The 22,954-nt window shown below is 53.7% G+C and overlaps 7 protein-coding genes across 7 annotated transcripts; 2 read left to right on the plus strand and 5 right to left on the minus strand.

Moving 5' to 3' along the window:
• Nucleotides 1–913: 913 nt before the first annotated feature.
• GMORB2_3418 (sec1 family domain-containing protein 1) lies at nucleotides 914–3,316 on the plus strand (the record flags this gene model as incomplete). The annotated part of the gene is made up of 5 exons (XM_035465394.1): nucleotides 914–953; nucleotides 1,012–1,228; nucleotides 1,301–1,686; nucleotides 1,750–2,590; nucleotides 2,680–3,316. The coding sequence occupies 5 exons, from the start codon at nucleotides 914–916 to the stop codon at nucleotides 3,314–3,316; spliced, it is 2,121 nt and encodes a 706-aa protein (XP_035318659.1).
• A 939-nt stretch (nucleotides 3,317–4,255) lies between these two features.
• GMORB2_3419 (Conserved hypothetical, protein) lies at nucleotides 4,256–5,536 on the plus strand (the record flags this gene model as incomplete). Its single annotated transcript, XM_035465395.1, has 2 exons — nucleotides 4,256–4,449; nucleotides 4,582–5,536. The coding sequence occupies 2 exons, from the start codon at nucleotides 4,256–4,258 to the stop codon at nucleotides 5,534–5,536; spliced, it is 1,149 nt and encodes a 382-aa protein (XP_035318660.1).
• Nucleotides 5,537–5,934: 398 nt separating this feature from the next.
• GMORB2_3420 (isocitrate dehydrogenase) lies at nucleotides 5,935–7,557 on the minus strand (the record flags this gene model as incomplete). Its single annotated transcript, XM_035465396.1, has 3 exons — nucleotides 5,935–6,359; nucleotides 6,489–7,025; nucleotides 7,125–7,557. 3 exons carry the CDS (start codon nucleotides 7,555–7,557, stop codon nucleotides 5,935–5,937), a joined length of 1,395 nt encoding a protein of 464 aa, XP_035318661.1.
• A 1,130-nt stretch (nucleotides 7,558–8,687) lies between these two features.
• On the minus strand, nucleotides 8,688–10,470 carry GMORB2_3421 (Chromosome segregation ATPase; the record flags this gene model as incomplete). Its single annotated transcript, XM_035465397.1, has 3 exons — nucleotides 8,688–9,770; nucleotides 9,833–10,330; nucleotides 10,414–10,470. 3 exons carry the CDS (start codon nucleotides 10,468–10,470, stop codon nucleotides 8,688–8,690), a joined length of 1,638 nt encoding a protein of 545 aa, XP_035318662.1.
• Nucleotides 10,471–13,159: 2,689 nt separating this feature from the next.
• On the minus strand, nucleotides 13,160–14,008 carry GMORB2_3422 (uncharacterized protein; the record flags this gene model as incomplete). The annotated part of the gene is made up of 2 exons (XM_035465398.1): nucleotides 13,160–13,459; nucleotides 13,580–14,008. The coding sequence occupies 2 exons, from the start codon at nucleotides 14,006–14,008 to the stop codon at nucleotides 13,160–13,162; spliced, it is 729 nt and encodes a 242-aa protein (XP_035318663.1).
• A 1,769-nt stretch (nucleotides 14,009–15,777) lies between these two features.
• On the minus strand, nucleotides 15,778–16,963 carry GMORB2_3423 (ZnF C2H2; the record flags this gene model as incomplete). The annotated part of the gene is made up of 2 exons (XM_035465399.1): nucleotides 15,778–16,207; nucleotides 16,317–16,963. 2 exons carry the CDS (start codon nucleotides 16,961–16,963, stop codon nucleotides 15,778–15,780), a joined length of 1,077 nt encoding a protein of 358 aa, XP_035318664.1.
• Nucleotides 16,964–20,678: 3,715 nt separating this feature from the next.
• On the minus strand, nucleotides 20,679–22,895 carry GMORB2_3424 (CCR4-NOT transcription complex subunit 3; the record flags this gene model as incomplete). The annotated part of the gene is made up of 4 exons (XM_035465400.1): nucleotides 20,679–20,739; nucleotides 20,821–21,346; nucleotides 21,509–22,535; nucleotides 22,641–22,895. The coding sequence occupies 4 exons, from the start codon at nucleotides 22,893–22,895 to the stop codon at nucleotides 20,679–20,681; spliced, it is 1,869 nt and encodes a 622-aa protein (XP_035318665.1).
• Between the last annotated feature and the right edge of the window lie 59 nt (nucleotides 22,896–22,954).

A 22,954-nucleotide genomic window follows, 5' to 3' on the forward strand; every position in this document is an offset into this window, starting at 1 on the left:
TTCTCAGCTTGACGATCGACTTCCTAGGGAAGACGGAGTTATATGTCATACTCTTCCACGGTTCTGTTAGCGGGAAAGCAGAGCTGTCCCTGTGTTGTGTTCTGGCAGGGACGGCGTCGAGCCTGACGGTATAAACGTCAGGATCGACACATGAGCAAGACCGTGCAAGAGGAACGGTGGTGATGGCGAATGGTGAGAAGGTGTTTAGGTGTAGTCGAATGAGACAAGTATTTATGAGAACGAACACCACAAACACTTCTAACTCATATTTAAATAGTAGGTCAGGTGTTCAGTGGTATCAAGGTCTTTGGTTCTTGTTCTGGATTATTGTGGTGGTGCCAGACTCGACGGTTTCATGGTCGAGTCCCGCTTATCTAAGCTATGATATGATTGCCTATGACATTTTCCCTAATAAAACGGAATACCTGTATAGTCATGATTTCCCTTATATATACAATAATGATATGCATTAATAAGAAATTAGAAAAAGGCCTGATTTCGGGCTTTTTTATATCATTACATTAGTGAATATTTATCTAGATAGATCTCCTTTCCGATCCGGAACCTTAGACGAGCGTTTTACCGACATTATTCCGCCACTCAGTCTGGCAATTTGGAGGAATCAGACAGCTGCGCCCGTGGCAGCGTCACACACATTCACTGAGTGGATGTCGTGGCCGCAAGCTTCCGGTATCGTACATGCACCAGATTGACAGGTCATCATCTTCACTCTTAGACGCCCGCCTCTTGTTTCGGTCTCTCCTAACAAGTTGGTCCTAGGCGTCTCTCTCCGACTCGTTATATCAACAACGGGACCTTCGTCTTGTTTCCAGCATTGTCGTATCGCTACCGGCCACCAATCCAACCCCCCCCCCCCCCCCCTCCTTGACCTACTTATCACTTGACTGCAGCCATGGCGATGCGCGGCGACACGTTGCGTGATCGCCAGATCGGTTCGTGCGGTACCGCTCGCTCTCCCGCTAATCATCGCTGACACTCGTTGTTCTATAGCGTCCCTCAAGAAGATTCTCAATCTCAACGAGACGGTACAGTCGACCGACAGGGACGAGGCCCAGGCGCATGCGCTGCTGGCTCCAGTAGCTCCCATCTTGGACGCTGAGGGCAACCCGATATGGAAGGTCTTGGTGTTTGATGACTTTGGTCGCGACGTCGTCAGCAGCGTCCTGCGCGTGTCGGACCTGCGCACCATGGGGGTGACCATGCACAAGTGGGTGCACCGTCTCCCGGAAGCAATCGCAGACGGGCATTGGAGAGGCAGCTAACATGTGACGTGGGATAGGCATATCGGCACGGCGAGGCACCCCATACCTGACGTCCCCGTCATCTACCTCGTCGAGCCAAACGAGCAGAACCTCAAGGCGATTACGAATGATCTCGAGAAGGACCTCTACTCACCCGCCTACATCAACCTACTCTCTTCCCTGCCCCGAGTCCTGCTCGAGGACTTTGCCACACAGACGGTCACGGCTGGCACGTCCGAGAAGATTGCCCAGCTATACGACCAGTACCTCAACTTCATCGTGACGGAGCCGGATCTCTTCAGCCTGAACATGCAGAAGGAGCACACATACTGGGCTCTCAACAGCGCAGCCACTAGTGACGCCGAGCTCGACAGGGTCGTCGACAGGGTCGTGAGTGGCCTGTTCAGCGTCGTGGTCACGATGGGTATGGACAGTCCTGCCCGGGCACATGGCTGATGGTCAGCAGCTAACTTGCATCCGAAACCAGGCGTGATTCCCATCATCCGGTGCCCCAAGGACGCCGCCGCCGAGATGGTCGCCGTGCGGCTCGACCGCAAGCTACGGGATCACATCCTCAACTCCAAAGAGAACCTCTTCTCCAGCGCGCGACAGGGCAGCGGCCCCACGCCCAGCTCGAGGCCTGTGCTGGTGCTGCTGGACCGCAACGTCGACTTGACGGCCATGCTGTCGCATTCGTGGACGTATCAGTCGCTCGTGCACGACGTGCTCAACATGAAGCTGAACAAGATCACGGTCGAGACGCCGATTGACGAGAACAACCCGAGCAAGGGCAGTACAAAGAAGGTCTACGACGTCAGCTCGAGCGACTTCTTCTGGTCCAGGCACGCGGGCGCCCCGGTGGTCGAAGCAGCCGACTCGGTCGATGCCGAGCTCGTCAAGTGGCGAGAGGAGTCGGCGGCCATGACGCACAAGGCCGGAGCCTCGAATTTCGAGGACCTACAGAACGAGACAAGTGCGGCGACGCAACACCTGAAGGCGGTGATCGGCGAGCTGCCGGAGATGCAGGAGCGCAAGGCAACGCTGGACATGCACATGAACATCCTGACGGCCATCTTCAACGGGATCAAGAACCGGCAGGTGGACAACTACTTCCAGATTGAGGAGGAGGCCACGAAGCAGACCAAGGACCAGATCATGGAGGTGATCAGGGGCGACGACAGGGGGTCCGACCCGACGGACAAGCTGCGGCTATTCATCATCTGGTTCCTAAGTACGGAACAGGAGTTCAGCCGGGCCGACTTTGAGGGGTTCACCAAGGCGCTCGAGGCGGCCGGTGCGAACGTGTCATCTCTGCCATATATTCGACAGTAAGTTGCAGCAAGGCAGAAGACTAGGCTGGTCGGAGGGAGGGAGGGTCCGAGACGGAATGGACGGCAAGCTGACCTGACGAACTCAGGGTTCGCGCGACGACCAAGATGACGCAGCTGGCGACGGTCAACAAGAACTCGGCCAAGCCCCAGGGAGGATCCAACCTGTTCGGACAGTTCTCGTCCATCTCGTCGCGACTGACAGACCGCCTGAAGGAGACGGGAGTGCACACGGGTCTGCAGACCAACTTCGAGTCGCTGGTCAGCGGTGTCAAGAACTTCCTGCCGGTGGACAAGGACCTGACGGTGACTAAGATTGTCGAGTCCATCATGGAGCCATCGACGGCGTCGTCGTCTGCCATCTCCAAGACGGAGAACTACCTGTACTTTGACCCGCGGTCGGCCAACGCGCGCGGAACGGTGCCGCCGCCCAGCGCCATGCGAGCGGGCGGGGCTGGCGGCGCACCGGGTGGTCTCCCGGGCTCATCGCAGGGTAGCGGGCAGTCGGCCAGCTTTGGGCAGAGACGCCAGGGCTACAGCGAGGCTATCGTGTTCACGGTAGGTGGCGGAAGCATGGAGGAGTACGGCAACCTGCAGGACTGGGTGACGCGAACAGGCGGCGAGAGGGGCCGCAAGAGGGTCGTGTATGGCAGCACGGAGCTGGTCAACGCGTCCGAGTTCATCCGAGAGGAGCTGGAGAGGTTAGGAACTGAGGTGTCATCGTAGAGTGACGGGGAGGGATGGAGGAAGAAGAAGAAAAACCCCACAAGACATGTAGTAATATCAACTTACGAATGCGGAGCACGGGAGCTGCAATATCTGGTACAGGTAGACTTTTTTTCCAAAAGTATTACTAGCACCACTACAGCATCATGTACCATGGCGATGATGTGCGCACGAGAGAGTCGAGGCATGAAAAGGTGCCTTGACGGATAGATATACAAATGCATTATCATATATTCTGGTGAAGCCTGATTGTGAAGTACTACTGCTACACATATGATATTACTTTGCAATACAAGAAAGGAGTAATACTCGTGATACTGCCATCACCTCAAACAAAAGGGGAGGGCAGCTCATAAACCACCAACGCCGCTGCGAACGTGACCGCACCGAAAGAAAAAGACTTTTTTTTTTCTTTTTTTAAAAAAAAAAGGGATCTTGGAAAATGAAAAGGAAAACAAAAAAGGGAAATAATGAAATGAAATGAAAATGAAGAGAAAATGACGAGTAGCAGTTGGTTTGCACGCCAAAAACGCCAGGGAGCTAAAGCGGCAAGGACCAAGAACCAACCAGCCTCACCTCATCACCGTGACACCGTCCCGCTCCCACTTCTCCCCCGTTGCGACTCTCTCCCCCATTATGACACTCTCGGTCCTTTGGCCCTTTTTTTTTTCCCTCCCCCAATCCTTCTGACCCGCCCACCATCATCAAATCACCGCCCATTCATCCTTGATTCATCTCCCTCCTCTTCATCTTCGCATCTGCCTATAATCCATCAAATCAACTGTTGCCCTTAACCTTCATCCCATCCCGTCCCAGAGCAGAGCCCATTCTATCGAGATACATACGAGACGGTACAGCCCGCCCGCACGCAAACACCATACAACACAACCACCCACACACTCTTGCCCAGGCGTCGTCGTCGCGTCTCGGTCATCCACCATGGCCGACACGCCCATCAAGACAGACGACGGGGCGGCTGTTGCTGCTCGAAAGTCTTCGGGCTACAAGTCGTGGAAGAAGAAGTATCGCAAGATGCGCATCGCGTTTGAGCAGCGCATGCACGATGGAGACGAGATTTTCAAGCAAGAGGCCAAGGCGATAGCCACGGTCAAGCGACTAGCAGTTGAGAATGAGTATGTTCTCCAAGTCTTTTTTTCCTTTCCCTTTTCCTCCTGTTCTCTCTTCTGTCTACTACCCTTGCCCCTTTTATTCCTCTCGCGTTGGCCAAGAATTACGCCAATACTGACGAGAAATCCTCCTGCCAGCCGCCTTCTGGGCTTGCTCCTCGACATCAACAACTGTCCCCAGATCCCATTGGAGAGGCGCATCAACCTCCGACTTTCCGATGCATCATCATCGTCACCATCCCCCGACAGTGGCAATAACGACCTCGATGATCTCGAACGCGAACTGGCGAACCAAGAAGCCGACATCAAGAAGCTGTCCGACTTGCTCGTCGACGTGCCACACATGACGTACAGTGCCACTCGCGATGCCATGCCCGACCTGTGCGCCGAGCTCGACAATGCCGCCGACGAGACGTATCCCGCGCATTTCCTGTCTCCCGACGACGTCGACAACTACCTCCACGTCGTCGACACCCGCCTAGACCCGGACACGCACATCCCCACGCTCGCGCCCCTCGCCCACCCCAACGACCACCCCCCCTTGCACCCCTTGCTGCGCAACCCCAACAGCTCCACCAGCTGGCTCCGCCGACACGCTCCCCAGATCTTCCTCCAGGGACACGAGAGCGTCGGCGGTGGTGCCGGCGCCGCCGACGCCAACGACAACAATGACGATGAGGGTGCCAGCACCGTCGGCGGCGGCCCCGGAGGAGCAGCGGGGCTGGGAGCGTCACGCAAGGCCCGTGGCGGCGCGCGCGATCGCACAAAGGCCGGCAACAAGGACTCGTCCGCCGCCGCCCGAGGAAAGCGTGGCGGTGCAGCCGCTGCTGCCGCCGCTGCCGCCGGTGATGTTGCCAGCGTCGTAGGTGACGACACCACGACCGAAGCAAACGTCACCCCGGCGCCCAAGAGCAAGCGCAAGCGCGACGAAGACCCCGGGTACCGACCCAAGGGTGGATCGAACAGCCGTCCCAGCAAGAAGAAGCGCAAGAGCGAGGCCGTCAGCGGCGCCGAGGGTACACCTACGGTCAAGAGGGCCAAGAAGGCTTCGGCTGCTGCTGCTGCGTCGAATGGTGACGACACGGTGCCATGATTCTTCTCTGGCTCTCGTGACATGTATGAACAAGCAGCAATCAACAACAACAACAACATGTATGAACAGAAAAGAAAAGAAGCCCAAAAAAAACGTATATGTACAATTATTTAGAGAGAACAAACCTACTATCAGGCCATGGAGGGGAAAGGGTTAAGGAGGAGGAGGGGGGGAGGGGGGAGGCGAGGAAGTGGTATCGTTTCAATATCTACTCGGGCGTTTTTTTCTCGTATCACTTTTTGGTAGCAATGAGAATGGATTTGATAAAACAAAGAAACAGAGAAGAAAAAGTACTATGCATCCGATTTCATATTTAAGGAGAGAGAAAAGAGTACTATCCATCCGATTTTATATTCAAAAAGAAGATGACAGGAAAGAGAAAAGAGAAGAAATTTTATTTACAGCTTCACCTGGAGGTTAGACTTCAGTCGCCTCTCGACGGCGTCGAGGAACTCGGAGGTGGTGACGTAGGCCGAGCGGTCCTTGTTGCCGCAGGCCAGGGCGAGGTCCTTTGTCATGATGCCGTCGGCGTCGACGGTCTGGACGCAGGCCTCCTCGAGGGAGTCGGCAAAGGCGACGAGCTCGGGGGTGTCGTCTAGGCGACCGCGCTGGGCGAGACCGCGGGTCCAGGCGAAGATGGAGGCGATGGGGTTGGTCGAGGTCTCGCGGCCCTTTTGGTGCTCGCGGAAGTGGCGCGTCACGGTGCCGTGCGCGGCCTCGGACTCAAACGTCTTGCCGTCGGGAGTGATGAGGACCGACGTCATCAGGCCTAGGGAGCCGAATCCCTGAGCGACAATGTCGGACTGGACGTCGCCGTCGTAGTCTTTGTCTCTTGTTAAAAAATGAAGAAGGAGAAGAAGAGAAGGATCCAAAATCAAGCGAACAGAAAAGACAGGGAAGGGGGGGGGGAGGGGGAAGTAAAAGAAAAAAAAAAAAAGAGGAGAAAACTCACTCTTGAGAGCCATGATGTATCCACCGTTGCTCTTGACCATCTGGGCAACCATGTCGTCGATGAGACGGTGCTCGTACCAGATACCCTTCGACTCGAACTGAGACTTGTAGTCTGACTCGTAAATGTTCTGGAAGATGTCCTTGAAGCGGCCGTCGTACTTCTTGAGGATGGTGTTCTTGGTGCTCATGTAGAGGGGCAGGCCCTTGGTGATGGCGAGCTTGAACGAGGCGTGGGCGAAGCCGGTGATGGACTCGTCCGTGTTGTACTGGGTCTGGGCGACGCCGCCGCCGTCCTTGAAGTTGAAGACCTCGATCTCCTCGGGCTTGCCGCCCTCGGGGGTGAAGACCATGGACAGCTTTCCTGGGCCCTCGATAACTTTGTCCTTGGCGCGGTACTGGTCGCCAAAGGCGTGGCGGCCGATGATGATGGGCTTCTCCCAACCGGGGACCAGGCGGGGGATGCGGGGGATGACGATGGGCTCGCGGAAGACGGTACCGCCCAGGTGGTTACGGATGGTGCCGTTGGGGGAGAGCCACACTTTTTTTTAAAAAAAAAAAAAATTTGAAAATGATACTGTCAGTATATCCTTCTTGGATGATAGACACTATCAGTATATATATAAAGGATGAAGCCTACTCTTCTTGAGGTTGAACTCCTTGACACGACCCTCATCGGGGGTGATGGTGGCACACTTGATACCGACAGAGTACTTCTTGATAGCCTCGGCGGCGTCTAGGGTGACCTGGTCGTTTGTCTCGTCACGGTAGGGGAGGCCGAGGTCGTAGTACTTGATGTCGATGTCGAGGTAAGGGTGGATGAACTTGTCCTTGATGACCTGCCAGATGACGCGGGTCATCTCGTCACCGTCGAGCTCCACGACCGGGTTCTGGACCTTGATCTTGCTCCCGGCCTGCGAGGCCATGCTGCGCCGGGCCAAGAGGCTCTGCGTCTGGACGGCTCCAAACGTCATGGGCCTAAGCGAACGAGAGGCAGAGGTCGAAGAGGTACCGGTGACGCCGGCGCCGGCGCCGGCGGCAGCCCGACGAAAAGACATACGGAGGGCACTCATGGCTGGAGATGAGCTGGAGAAAGCTCAGAGGTGTAGGGGTGTGATATAGTAGGTTGCTGTTGTTGTTGTTGTTGTCGTCGTTGAATTGATTGATATACCAAAGGTAGAATGGCGTAGTCTCGGATCCGATCCGATGAGGGGGAAGCGAGGTTTGGAGGTGGGAAAAGAAAAAAAAGGAAAGAGACGAGGGAAGGGAAAAAAGCAAGGTGCGGAGAAGGAGGAGAAGCAGCTAACAAAGGATTTGCCGCAATCAATCAATTCAATTGTTCTCGGGAGAAGAATCCAATTGTGTTGCTACAGATAGATGAAGAGGAGGGGAAAAAAAAAAAGTAAGAGGGTATGAGCAACAGCGCAAACGGAGCTCTAGTAATTGGATTTTTTTTTGGGGTGATTTTTTTATATCATTTATATATAATATATAATATATATTCTTTTTAATTCCCTCGCTCATCAGGTTTGGCCGAACATCGGCGCTGAGCTGCAGCGGAACACCGAGCTCTTTCCTTCCCCATTGTGGGGAAATATGCCACTTTTTTTTTTTTTTTTTTTTTTTACGTGATGTGTGTAAAAGCGAAATACATAAGAGATGTCTTTGGGTCATTATTCATTGATTATTCTGGGAAGGAGCGAAGCATGACTCTTTCTGTTCTAGTTTGTGTTCTTGCATATTGAAAGAGATCGGGGAAAGAGCTCTGCACACTGGTAGCAGTCAAGGAAGGAGCATCATCTGTTGCCAGTAATGATACTACGATTGCACTACTGCGTAATACTCGTACAACTTATTAATAATACCTACTGAGGCTTAAAGTAGCTGCTGAAAAACTTACTACATTCCGTAATATGCCAACGACGGAGCAGGACACGGACGTCATTCTCGCCGCATCTGTCTGTCTCGTCACCGCATGCAGCCGCAATGTCTGTGATGGTAAATATGCAGCATCACCACCCGTAGCGTCAACACCAACACACTCACGCACCCAATGCCTCACATGTACAGGAATCAGAATACTCTCTTCTCTTTTATTCTAGCAATAGTACACGCAGTAACAGGCTACTACTAGTATAGCATAGTAGACACACGCATCAACACACGAGAAGCAAGCAAGCCCCCCCCAACTCACCCACCCACCTCAGATGTCGAAAATCTCCCCAACTGCCTCGACTCCGCCTCCCCTTCGCATGTCCACAATGTCCAACCTCCAGCCTTCCCAGTGCTTGAGCGACCTCTTGATCTCCTTGACGCGTTCCAGCCTCCTCTGCGTCTCCTCCTCCTGCGCCTTGCGGTATGCCTCGTCAAAGTCGGCGTCGTCGTCATCCAGGAACCCGTCGTCATCTCCGCCTCCCGTGCCAGCCAGCGCATTCAGTCCGTTGGTGAAGAACTCGCCGAAACGGCCGCCGGCGCCGCCGTATGACTGCCGCTTGTTCTGGCCGCTGTTGCCTGCGGCTCCCACGCTGGCAGATAGGTCAATGTCCTGGAATCCGGGGCTGGTGACCTCCAGCTCACGCCTCTTCTCTATCCAGGCGCCGCTGCGGAGCTCGTGAATCTCTGCCTCCAGCTCACGGATCTTCTTCTCGAGCCTGAGGCGCTCCTCGTCCTCGAGCTCGTCGACGACCTCGTCATCGAGGCCGCCGCCACCAACCTCGGTGGACTTGCGACCGCGCAGCTTGGCGTTCTCGCTCTCGAGCCGGTCGCTCTGCGCCTTGGCGTCCGAGAGCTCCCTGCGCAGGGCCTGCGATCGCGTGTCCTGCTCCCTGTGGAGCGTCGTCAGCGTCGCTGCCTTCTTCTCCAGACCGTCCACCTTCTTGGCTAGCTCGTCCTTGGCGGCGTTGGCCTCGGCCAGCTCCTTCTCGAGGCGTTGCACCTTGGCCTCGGCCGTTGACTGCGCGCTCGTGGCGCTCTCAAGCTTGGCCGTCAGGTCTTGCAGCTCGCGCTCTGCCTTGCTCGCCGCCGCCTCCGCCTCTGCCCACTTGTCCTCTAGGGCCGTCACCTGTTCCTTCTCTGACAGCGCGCCGCTCTCTTGCCGCTCCACGCGCGCCTTGAGCTTAGCGATCTCGAGCTCCATGGACTCAATCGTCGATGACTTGGAGTCTAGCTGGGCCTGCAGGTCAGCTGGCGGCGAGGCTATCGAGGCGGAAGCCCGGTGGCCGGTTACGCGCGACACCTGCTGCTGTAGCTGTGTGTTCTGTCTCTGGAGGGATGCAATCTCGCTCTTCTGCAGCATGCGTTAGCATTTGTATCAGATCAGCAGGGCCTGGGAGGGTGAGTTGTGTGCACCAGCTTCTCGGTATCGTCGTCGGCACCCTTGGACCCCTCGCCCTCGGCCTCGCGCAGGTCAGCTAGCTCTGCCTCGGCCTTCTGCCACCTCTTGTCGGCGTCGGTCCACTCCTTGGTCAGGCGCTTGATGTCCTTCTCCAGCTCCTCTATCCTGGCAACGTGCTTTCTGTAGATATCTGGGGCCGTGTCACCGCTGCCGCCGTCGGGGCTGAGCGCGCCAGGCGAGGCGGGGCTCGCGTCCGCATCTGCACGGAACGACGCGGAGCGGAGCTTGGACTGCTGCGCAAGCGAGGGCGTATCAGTAGGGGAAGATGGATCACCGGTCTTTTCGTCGTCGACAACAGCTTGGTCGCCGGTCTCGGCCGTCTCGGCTGCAGGTTCGGTGGTGGCTGGCGCATCGGGCGAGTCTGCGGCGGCGGCGCCAGCTTCCGTCGAGGACTCCGTCTTGGACTTTTTGGAGCTTCCGCTCTTCTTAGTCTTCTTCTTCATTGCCTCGACCTATGCGTGGATGTCTGATCAGTCTTTGCCGTTTCCGCGAAGAGGGGGGATCGTGATAGTAGCTGGCGTTCAGGACTGCTCACGCGCTTCTTGGCAGCGGCAATCTTCTCCTGCCGCGCCTTCTCTTCCGCATCCGCCATGGTGGAAAATTCGGAATGCGTCGGTGAGCCGGTATAGATGGCTGTCTGTGCGTGGCCGTCTGAATGCAATCAATACGTGTCGGTGGGAAGGGGGGGGTGCAATGTTGAACAAGAACGGCTGCTGAAGGGAGAAGATGCAGAGAAAGCTACGTAGCGTGCGCGCGTTGGTCACAGCACAGCTCTGCCGTTACGACTTATCGAGGGCTGCCCTTGTTCACTAATACAGAACCCCGCATCCTGCCAGGGTGTCCTAACTTGCCTAGCCTGTATTCATGTTACTACGAAGTATTACGGGAGGACTCGTACTGCCATTAGAAGCATTCATCAGTTGAATCAATGTCGGGGGATTTTATGTAAAAGTCTCGAACTTAAGCATTGAGAAGCATTGCTGTGTTTGTCGGAACCACATACATCTGTAGGTATATAATCTTCTGGCCATCTTCAAGCTTCCACGTGACGTCAAAGCCTATGATTACCATTACGGCAGGATCAATCATTAAAAAGATTTGTCTATGCACGTAGCTTTTGCAATTGACAAGATACGGGATCTAGAATGGTTATCACTATCTGTGTATCTACTATCTGTGTATCTGTCATGCAAGATTGGATGAGATCAGTGTAGCCCAAGGATTACATCTTTGACTGGAGAATAAGTAATATATGACGGCGCCTCATCTCAAAATCGTTTTCGTGCTGCACTTTCCCCGTCGATTGGAGATTTCGAATTCGTCAAGACAGGGTAGATGGCAGCTTGACCTCGGGTACTCTTATACATTGAAGCTAGATGAACCGGTCCACCAATATTCTCGAACATCTATTCTTTAATAAACGGAGCTGGGTTCTACCGGTCAGATCAATCTCTCAGCTGTGAACCTCAACTTACATGAGTAAGCAGCCAGGGGCTGCTGCCACACTCAATCATAAATACCTTATAGATTGATTTCCTTTCCTTAGAAAGAAAGAAGCGACTCGACACACATATCAACCTAGGAGGTAATATACATAGATATACAGGCAGAGGCCACTGCATCAGCATCTACGGGTCATCGTATGTTGTCGCTAGCAGGAAGCACACGGCTCCGACTATAGGGTAGGTGTGATGAATGCGTATAAGTGCCACATTGGAAATGGCATTGAAGGCAGGTACGCTCCATTAGCAAGGTAGCTCCTGCCCTCGAAACTGAATATCATGAAGTGGAAGTGAGATACATCACGCCTTCTACATCCAGACAGTGCACCCTGAAACTGACGAGACACGCCACGCCTCTCCTCCTCTTCCTCTGCCTACAAGCTTTCTCATAGCAATGCCACCAACAACCTCGACCATGAACTGGACAGAAGGAAAGTCCAATCACCGGTCTCGTGGAAAGGGACGGAATGGCGAGTCTTTCCGGCAGAAAGGGTTCTCTGCCAAAGCACGTATGCGGCGTAACCAAGTCCCGGACGCAGATTCTCCTGGTAACCAACGTGACTCGTTCGTACCAAATTTCATTCCCCAGCAGGGTCAAGAAGAGCAAGGGGGAAGCGCACCTCAAGATGTACCGATCCAACCAGCAGAGATACGCTTTCATGAAATGATGGCGCCCATTTCACACGGAGCACAAGAAAAACCTTGCGACTCTTCAGACCAGACATTGGGCGAGCCGATATCGACCGAGGATGGGCACGACAGCCTTGAATCCAAGCGTCGTAGGCTTCTTGCAAAACGGGACTGGACGGGCGTCGAGATCCAGAAGCCTCTGATTCTCGGCTATCAACGACAAGCAAAAGAGCCAGTCATGGCTTCAATGAGGAGAGATAGGTTCGGCTACGTTGTCGTCTATTTTCGGTCTTATTTCCTTGAGGGTTCCATCAATGCTAACTGCGACACGCCCATGTAAGAAACGATTTTCATGGCCTTTCGCGTCAAAGAGAGAAGGATTTTCTCAGACTCCGGACTGGCAGCCAGAGTCTTGGTTGGAGCCCGGACAGAAACACGATTGGAAGTCCGGTGACTGAGCGAGCGGTGTCACCCTCTGAACAGAGCGTCGACTCTCGCCTCTCCAAGTCACGATATACTCTGCCATCGCCGCATGCCCTTGCAGAGGGTATACTGCCACGGCAGCTTGGTGAACAAGCCTATGTCGCGCATTCGGATGTCAGACTGTGCCACCCCAGGCCAGCACGCTCTACGCTACCGCCACTTTACTGTGGGCGATCGACAAGCCCCGAAGTGGAGGATATCATCTTGGCGGAGACTGATATCAGAGCCTCGCATGATTCTCCTCGGAAGCGGGGCCTGGGCACTAGTACGAGTGGCGCGGAATGTTCCTTACGCGATGAGCTAAAAGTCCTGCCTACGAAGATGACGATGAATGACTGCAGCGTCGAACCTTGTTTCCAATCGTTTTATGGCGATCATGTATTCCCGAAAGATGATGAGACTAGACGGGATGGGGCAAGTAGGCAACAACCATCCTCACCTGCGTTCGTCGTCGACAGGGATTCTCTAACGATGACAACACCAGGATGGACACCAGACAGGAGAGTGGAGAGGGTGGAGGATTTATTCCCTGATGTACAGGGTGAAGCGTCGCTTACAATTCCCTCATCGATGGAGCTTCCAGAAGTGCCCAACTTTGAAGGGTTGATGGAGCTCTTGGCAGAGGTGGATGAACCATGGATCGACCAACGAAAGCACGGGGAAGCGTCAGTGGACGATGGTGTACTCGTGAACGGTATCAGGCCACGTGGTGCAACGCGGAAGCGAGTTCCGCGCGAAGGTGACGCTGCGGGTACAGCTGTACCCGGTGAAGTGTCGGCCATGGCCGGTGATGTCGAGATAGGGCAGGCAGGGGAGGCAGGGGGGAGGAGGGACTCTGAGTGCGCGGTCGGGACGAGGGTGGGGCGTGGTAGGGAGAATCGTCGGGTTAGCGACTCGACGGACAGGGTCACAAGGGCAGAGGGCGAAGGCGCAGATCAAAGCTTCGTTAGCGTGCAGGTGCCGCTTCTAGAAGGCCTCTTGGAAGCGGGGGAGAAAACGCCGTGGAGCGACACTAGACCCTTTATGGTGGCGGATATAAGGTCTGAGACTGGTGGTGCTACGGTAACTAATGATATCACTGCGCACACGCATGAGCGTACGGCGTTGATGGCAGGGCCAGGAGGAGGAGGAGGTGGGGTCCGTGGGGATGATGATGATGGTGGTGCAAGTGGCGCAGGCGGTGTAGGCGATGCGGGCGGTGCGGGCAGCGCAGGCGGGCAGCAGCATGGTGGTGGTACCCGGCGTATCGAGGTCAAGGACCAGGGCAATAAGGAAAGGGGCTGGGGATCCTTCAAGGTCCAGCAGCCGAGGGTATTCGTCGAGAAGCTTGCGAGCGGGCGGGATACGAGAGCGATTCCGACAAGTGAGAGCGGCAGGGGCAGTGGCAGAGGTCCACGATGGCGTCCAGCAGTGCGTCTGCAACGGCAGGGGCGACGGCGCACGAGCAGGACGAAGAAGACAAAGGACGGGGGGTGGGATATGCTTGACAGGGCGGTAGCTGAGACGCAGACGCATGATTACGACCCGATTTCGAGTGACGACGACGCAGGGTGATGGAGCGTGCGTACGTGCGTGTGAGCTGTATGTATGTAGGCGGTGCTTACGGGGTGGGGCAAGGGCAAGGGGTAAAGGGTGGTCAGGTGGGGGAGGGCGAGAAGAGAGAGAGAGAGAGAGAGAGAGAGAGAGAGCATGGGTAGGAGGAGGAGAGCTTGCGCGGTTGGCGCGAGTTGGAGTTGGAGGCCATTGCCAGCGGTGAATACGTGTATACTCTTCTACTTCGTATAAGCTGGCAGGGTAAGACGTGATGAGACGGGACAGAAAGACGGAGGAATTATTCTAGTGCGAGTACGAGCAGGATGAACATGAAGGATTGTGGACGGACATGGACGAATTGTTCAGCTTGGACTGATACCTAACGGATCCACAAGGCACAAGGATGCAATAGTGGTGGGGGGGGAAACAAAGAAATAAAATCAATGGATCTACGTAATACATGTACGATACGGAGTAAGGAGTTGGTTGATACCTGTAAGGATGATTGCCACAATTCTGTTGTTAGCCCTGTAGGACTTGAGAGAACTTCTAGAAGGGTTCTCTGCACAGACCATGTGGGAATGTGGGAGGGGTGGGCAGGGGGGGGGGGTGAATGTCAAGTTGATGATTTATTAAATTGATGATTTGTTATATGGGGTAGGATTTTGAGTAATAATAGGTCGGTATCATAGAGTGTATATGTGTGTGTGCGCAATTGGGTTTCTTCAAGGCAGAAGTAATACATGTAACAAGTATATGTACATATTACAGATAATACTATTACGTCTATTCTTTAGACCCTCGCAGAGAAGAAGGCAGTCTTCACCATTCATCTGATTGGAACCTATCAGGTACGTTCTGATGATGGAAAGAACTGGGCTGTACGAATCAAGCCAGTATATTGTACCAGCCACTGTTTAGACCAGGTAATGACTTTTTGCTATGCAGCCAACGAGATGAGAGGATGCATGTTGCCTGATGGGTTCTACCCGGTATATCCTGTACTCCTGTACTCTCGGTAGGCTATAGTAGCAATATTCCTTCTAATATCTGTAGGTTGGAAAATATTTCCGTAATCATCTAGCAGTGAGGTAATATATATATATGTATAATATATATATATATATCTAAATATTGGAGAAGCTGAAACACCTGCGAGAATGGGGTATACAGGCAAGGCCAGTATCGGTATCGACAGGGTAGTATACTGGTAGAATCACCAATACACTTGTACGGGTAGAGAGAATGGGTCAATGGAGGAGGGAGGCGGTGTTGCTCGAATTCTCTCTCCTTCTCGGGACTTGATACCCCCGTGATGACGGAATTAGACATGCAGGTCGTCGTGACCCACAGAAGTGCCCCACTCGCACAGCTTGCCTATTTTGACGATTATGATTTGCTTATTTTTCTTTTTCTTGTAGGGATGGATGGATTTTGTATTGTAGTCTATTGTAATTCGACGCCGGGAGTCTACAAAAAAAAATTGGGGGTCATGATGTAGTAGGCATGAGATGAGATATCGGGGGCGGGGGGGAAGAAGAGAGACAGGAAAGAAACAAGGGACCGAAATGGTGATACGAGAAGATGAAGAGAGGAATAGAAGAAGAGAGAAAAAAATCCGGAACCAAACCCAAAAATGACAGAGAAGGAAAAGGATACAAGAAAAGAAGCCAGAAAAGAAGATGGATGACAACCGGAAAACCCCCCCTCCCCCTATCCAAAAAAAAAAAAAAAAAAAAAGAGAAAAGATACTATAGTCTCACAGCTCGCCTCTTGGCACAGCAAACCTCCCCACAAGAAGGGCATTCGAAGCCGGCGTCGGGCACCCTGACCCTGTCGAGGCAGTGGCCGCACCTCCACCAGGACGGGTCGGTGTTGCGGTTGATGAACCAGGCGTCGTCGGCGGGGGCCCGGCCCCTGCCCCTCTTCTCGAGGTCCTCGTTGTGGTAGTCGCGGTAGTGGTCGCGCCAGTGGTCCCGTCGGTGGAACGGCTCCGAGTAGCGCGGGCAGCGCTGGTAGTCGCAGTAGAAGCTCTCGCGGGCGGCGAGGGGTTCGTGCGTGGTCTGGACGTGTCGCGTCAGGTCGGTGCGGCGCTTGAAGTGTCGTGGCGGGAAGCACTGGTCACACGTGTTTGTCGCCGGTGGTGATGACGAAGACCAAGCTGTCGGAGGAGGGTAGGGTCTAAAGAATCCAGATGGTGAGTATTCTTCTTTCTTTCTCTCTTCCTTTTTTTTTTTTTCAGGAAGATTTTAGAGAGAGAGAGAGAGTTGAGAAGGAGAAAAAAGCATACCTTGATCGTTTATTTGGTGGGCCAGGAATAGATCGAGGTGCAGAAGGTAGATGGGGAAACATGATGGCCGCGGAAGAAGCGAGGGGTGGGACAGGATCGAACGAGATCGGATTCGATTCAGGCAGGGGACTGTTTGTCGGCATGGAGAAGGTGGGAGAGTCAGGGTCATAAAACCAGGACTCGAACGACGATGACAGGGAGGCAGTGGTGAGAGGGTGAGGAGGAGGAGGAGGAGGAGCTGAGCCTAGATCAGCAGCAGCAGCAGCAGCAGCAGCAGCAGCAGAAGCCGAAGACGAAGCAGAAGCAGCGCCGACAGCGCGGTCGAGGCCAAAGCTGAAATCAGGCGGGATGCTGCTGATGTGGTCGCCGTCGCCGTCGGGGATGTCGGCTATCCAGGGTCCGATACCGAGAAGAGAGGGATCAAAACGATCAAGAAGATGGTAGCGACGGTGATGGCCATCGTCCGATGCTTCTGTGACCGCCGCCGTCGATGCTGATGCTGAAGAATGAGATGCCGCGGGTGGGTCGAGACTGACGTCGTCGGATGACGAGCAAGGGTACAGGCTGGGGAAGAGAAGGAGAGAGTCCCAGTCTATGGGGGGCCGGTGGTCGATGCCGGTGAAGGAGCTTTGCCAGTCGGAAGCCATGATGTTCCAGACGGATGTGTCTGCTAATGCGTATGCTAATGTGTATGTGTGCGTGTGTGTGCGGGTGAGAATATGATTTTGTCTGAGTTATATGGTCCTGTACATGAATTATATATATATGTCTTGTCTTTCTTTTTTTTTTTCTTTTTTTTCTTTTTTTTTTAAAAAAAAAGGAGATGATGATTGTTTCTTTATAAAAGGAGTCTTGTTCGAATAGAAGGATAGTGTATATATATATATATATATATATATATATATACGTACATATATATACGTACATGTATATATAAAGGTGAGGAGTATTAAGTGAAGAAATGGAGAGATGGGGATGTGTGCGGGGTTTATAAACATCAAAGGGGGAGTGAAGGGAAGGGGAGGGTGAGGATTAAGAGAAGATGGTTGAAGAGCCTCACCAAAACCTGCCAGTTTGCCGCTGTTTTTTTTGGCAGTGTCAGACTGCTACTTTTTAGGTAGGCCTCACTGGGGAAAAAAAAAAAAAAAAAAAAAGCAGGACCTCTCTGAGTCACTGCATCATGCATCGGTGCATGTACGAATCGAGGGAGATGCATCTCTCTCTCTCTCTCTCTCGCTCTAGAGAGAGAGAGAGTATGGAGAGAGAGAGCATAGAGAGAGGGAGAGAGAGCATAGAGTAGACAAGTAAAAGACCGAACCAATCATCGAGCAACCAAACAAGGACGAGACTGTGGACTCGGGGTGCCTTGGTGATCCCAACTTCCCGGGCTCCCATCTGCTATTATTAGTGCTGCGCTGCGTTGAATATATAAACAGATAATATCCGTATTACTCCGTAGCATCATCCCTTCATCTATACCACCATGCGTAACTGACCCTCTCCAGCCCTGTGGAGCCCCCGATACCTAGCGACTCGTATGTACACTCGAATACGTGGATGCGCGGCAGAAAGTGGATAGGTCCCTATATGTACATAGGTGTGTGTGTATATATCGTCGGAGGTGTGAATGGCGCATCGACCTGTACGCGGTAATATATACACGTGTGGATGCGTGTATACTCCGTACGATGTATGGGGCAAGTCCAGTGAGATGAGACTATAGGAGTAGAGGGGGAAAACAAAACATGATCTACGCCCGGTGAACATGGGTTTCGATTGATGCTGTACATGCCGTCCCTTACTTCCTCTCTTACCGAGCACATCGTGTACAGCTACGACTACGACAGATTCAGCATGTTCCTCTCCCCTCTCCCGCACGTTGCCACCCAACCCTGTATTGGCCAACGGAAGGATGAGGAGCCGGGGAGGAAGCCCAGATGGGCGATGAAGAGAAGAGTATGCATCGACAGGTGATCACCTCCCTCTTCGCTTCCTTTCCTTTCTTTTTTTCCTTCTTTCTTTTGCCACCCAGGGGGAGGAGGAGGGGCCATATGGGGACTGTTCTGGCAGGGCAAGCATGCGGATCAGGACTCGTACACAGGAACGTATCACGGAGGAATATTACGACCTCGGCATGGTAGATTATCAGAGAAGCGGGTGGGCCATGTCATCTGCTGCGTATCAGTCCAGAGAGAGTCTAGTCGGGCGTCGTTCCCAGAGGATGACCGACTTGCGGGATGCAACTATCGACCTATGATGATGATGCAGGTGATAATAAGAAAACGAGAAGTTACCAAGAGAAACAGAGAATCGTGATGGATAGACGAATCCGTACACAGATAGATGACCAATACATAGATGGTCTCCCATGACATTGACCTATGATGATGATGGAAAAACAAATCATGACAGACGCCATGACAGACGCCATGACTATGAGCCTATCACGATGATGATGATAAAGAATAAGGGGGAAAAGGAAATATAAGGAAGCAAGAACGAAAAAACAAACAAGAACGTGAAGAGAAGGATGTCATCAATTCATGACCAATTTAATCAGAACATCATGAACCAACCCCCCACCACCCCCCTTCCCCCGATAATGCATAATGCAGATGATGATATACATTGTGTATTCAAGATACAAGCAGCATCGCATTCCCTCGAGACACAGCCACAGCCACAACAGTTCCATGATATCTTTTTTTTTTTTTTAAAAAAAAAAAAAAACACAACATATTACAATGTTAAAAAAAAAATTGAATTTGTGGCGCAGTCCACTTTTTCTCTACCGAGTACGAGACGACGACGGAACACACAAGACTTGTGTGTGACCTGCGCCACTCCGAGGAGTTGACAGTCAACACGTACAATAAAGAACGAGATCGTCCAGCGGAATTGATTGCGCTGTCCCTCTCTATCCGACAGAATATCACAAAGAGTATTGCCGAGTAATACTTATTATAATAACGTGTAACATGTGACCTAGGCTTTTTCCAGCATGTACTAATATCTATCTCTCCATCTCTATCTCTCCATCTCTCTCTTGTTTCTCTCCCTCTCCCTCTATCTCTCTCTGTACATGTATACTTGGGCATCACTTATCCATTTCAACTAGTCATATCATCTCTTCATCTTCACCATCTCTCTTCCACCCTCCCCCCCCTCATGATAAGACTATGCTCCCCTTCTCTCTTCTCGATGTTTTTCTCCCCATGTCTTTCCAATCAAGACGTAACTACCCTCCTCGTGTCTGCCTCGCCATATCTCCTTCCAATGCCTCCTCCTCCACACTCCACCGGTTATCATCGGCTCAAGGGAGAGCCGATATCATCATCATCATCCTACCTAGTAATCTAGTAATCTGTACCAATCACATCTCACATCCCATTCCTTATACCGAGCCACGCATACCACCCACACCTCATTCTCCTTCTCCCTCTCTCCCTATCTCTACTCTCTCTACTCTCTCTCTCTCTCTCTCTCTCTACTCCCTCGACTCTCCCTTTTACCCTTCATATCTTGTCCCGAATCCTTGAATCATCAACGCCCCAGGATCCATGAGAGTCCATCAGCTAAAATATACCATATGACCTATCTCTTCACATCTCCCCCCCTCCCCACTCCCCCCCTCCAAACTCCGTCATCGGAGCTTGGATATTCATCTTCACTCCCTCCCGTTTCAGAACTTCCCATCTGCATCCCTGCTCCCTGCTTCCCTGCTTCCCTGCTTCCCTGCTTCCCTGCTTCCCCTTTCCGGGATCCCAAAGCGAGAGGATGACCCCTCCCCCCCTTCTCTCTCTCTCTCTCTCTCTCCATCATCAGCCTCATCGCCATGTGACACATATGGCGATGAACACGACACACACACGCAGTCACACCCCTGTCACGTAAAGTTGGTGAGAGGCATAAGTCACTAGCTAATATGACGTACCAGGGGGAGGGGCGGATGATTGCCTCCCCCCACGGGGTTTGATTGAAACCCTTCAATAACTTTTCTAGTTTTGCTTTGTGTGTGTGCTTGTGTATGTGTGTTTTTATTTTTATTTTTACGTGGATTTCCTCCCGCCCCCCTCCTCTTCTCTTCGGCGCCGATCAGTCGGTCGTCCCATCCTTTGTAAAATGATGGGGAACAAAAGGGGGGGGGGGAGGGGGGAGAGTAAAAAAAGAGAAAAAAGAAATAGGAGCCCCATTTGTCCGTCCTTTCCGACCCGCTTTCCCACCTTGAAAGATGATGAAGCATTTCCCGTGTAACCTGACAGTTGAAGCGAGAAATAAGAAGAAATTTTTGAAAAAAAAAAAAAAAAAAAAAAAAAAAAAAAAAATAATACCCCCGAGATACGGAGAGCATCTTATACGTCATTATACGTCATCTTCTAAGAACTTGTACACGAACCTGAACTCGGCCTTACGACGGTTCATCCTAGGCACCCCATCAGTCAGCATTTGTCGTTGCACCATACCAGGGAACCCCGGTGTGCCAAGACTAAGACTTGTTACATACCAGGTGCTCTCGTAGTCGAAGAAACGGTAAGTCCCCTGCTCAAACTCGTCCGTTATGCTCTTGGGCTCCTCGTGTCTCTGGAACCAGGTCTGGTACTGCTTGTGAAAGCGCCAGCTCTGGTCCTTGAGCGCCTTGGCCGCCAAGTACTGGTGAGGAGTCCCCTGCTTGTAGTAGAAGACGTAGAAGAGCGTGTCCGTGTCGATGCGCGAGTACAGCCGCGGGTCGTCGAATATCGCCAGCGGCTCGCGTGGGTACCCGGCCGCCGCCGCCCCCGGGAAGGCCACCTCGGGCCTGTACGTGCGCGGGCACTCGGCGTCCGCCCCGTCCGGGTAGTTGGCCCGGCTGGATGCCATCATCTGCAGCGTTGACTGCGATGCCGGGTGCGCACGTCGTCGCTTCGTCGCCTCAAAAGACTCCACGAGGTCCTGCAGCGAAGGAGGCAGGTGATACACGCTCTCCTCCTCTGGTACCTCCTCGATTCGCTTGATACCGTTGGTCGTCGTGCCGTTGGGTTGCGGCGTCGAAGCTGTACATGGCGACGCCACCTGTCAGCCACCGTCTCGGGACCTACCGGAGAGGAAAGGGGGGACCGAGCAACGAAGAAGAGAGAGAGCGAGGACAAGAAAAGAAAGAAAGAGAGAAAGAAGAAGACAGGAAGAGGTGAGAAAGAGGGGGGGGGGGAACTCACGCTTTCCAGCATCAGCTTCCTGAGCAGCTGCTGCTTGTTTGCCTGCCGCTGTTCTAGACCTCCTGGGCCGCGACGGTCCGCCCTCGACCTCGGCCAACGGCGGAGCTGGTGTGACGTTGGCCAGCTGCGCCGACGTGCTCGCAGGCGAGTTGGCCGCGCTCGTCTTGGAATGCAGCGACGCCGCAGATAGTACCGGCGTCGCTCCCGGCGGCGGGGGCAGGGGTGCGATGCCCATGCCAGACTTGTCGCTCGACGCCGCCGCCGCCGCCGCCGCCGCCGCGGACGCGTACTTGAGCCCCTCTCCTGCCGGCCTCGCGGGCACCTGCGCAGGCTTCATGGCCGGCGCGCTGCCGTTAGTACCGCTGATTGTCGCCAGGGGGGTGTGCAGCGTCGCCAGCGCCGGAAGGGGTGACTTGGTGCTCGCGTGCGTCGTCGTCTTGCGTGCCGTCGGCGCGTCCGGCTCCTTCGCTGTCTTCTTGGCCGCCACCTTGAGCGGTTCCGGCTCGGGCGGGGCGTCGTCCGGCGTCGACTGAGCATCCTGCGACGACCTCTCGTTGTCTACGTTCAGGCCAAAGACACCCTCGTCGTCCTCGAGATCCAGTTCGTCGTACATGCCCTCGTCGTCGGCGTTGCCGTCCGTCATGCCGTCGGAGAGGTAGAACTTGATGCTCTCCTCTAGCTCCATGACCTGCTCGGTTTCGACGCCTCCATTCTCGAGCGTTCGTCGGATCAGCTCCAGCTTGCCTTGATGCCACTTGTGCCGCTCGATGATCCGTTCGATCTCGGCGATGCGCTCGGCCTTGGCAGCTCCCGCTTTGCCCTTCTTCATCGTTGCTGATAGCGATTCGCTCTCGGCCTCGAGCGCCTCGATCTGCTGCTCTAGCTCGTCGACCGAAGTGCTCAGGAACTCGCCGCATTCTACCTTGGCCTGCTCCTTGGGGTCTAGCCTGGCCGCGGCCGAGAGACCCTCTTTGGAGTAGGCCTTGGTCTTCATCGCCTTCTCCACCGCCTTGAACTTTTCCATTTGCTATGCACACGGTATCCTGTCAGCGTCTCTCATCCGTCTTCGCCTCTACTTCTTCCCCTTCTGCATCTTCCGCCGACGTTCCGTCCCGAGGGAGTCGGGACGCACCGTTTCAATCAACCGCCGATGGTCTAGCAAGGGAGCCTTGTCTTTGATGTCATTGCTGGCGGCCCATGACTTGATCTGATCTCGTAGACGCTGGAGCTTCTTGATTTCACGCTTGAGATTGTCTTCTTGCTTCTCCTTCTGGGCCGGGTTGTTGGACTGCTCAATCTTGTCGTATATGGCCTCGAACTCGGCGACGCCTTCGGCCACCTTCTTGAAGCACTTGTCGACCTCCTGTTGCAGTTTTCTTGCCGCCATGATGTCTGCATGTAGCGGCGTCCGGGCGGATCGTCGAACGTCTCTCTTTTGTCGGTGTT

Source organism: Geosmithia morbida (genome assembly GCF_012550715.1).
Source record: "Geosmithia morbida isolate 1262 chromosome Unknown scaffold_18, whole genome shotgun sequence".
Classification (NCBI taxonomy): Eukaryota; Fungi; Ascomycota; class Sordariomycetes; order Hypocreales; family Bionectriaceae; genus Geosmithia; species Geosmithia morbida.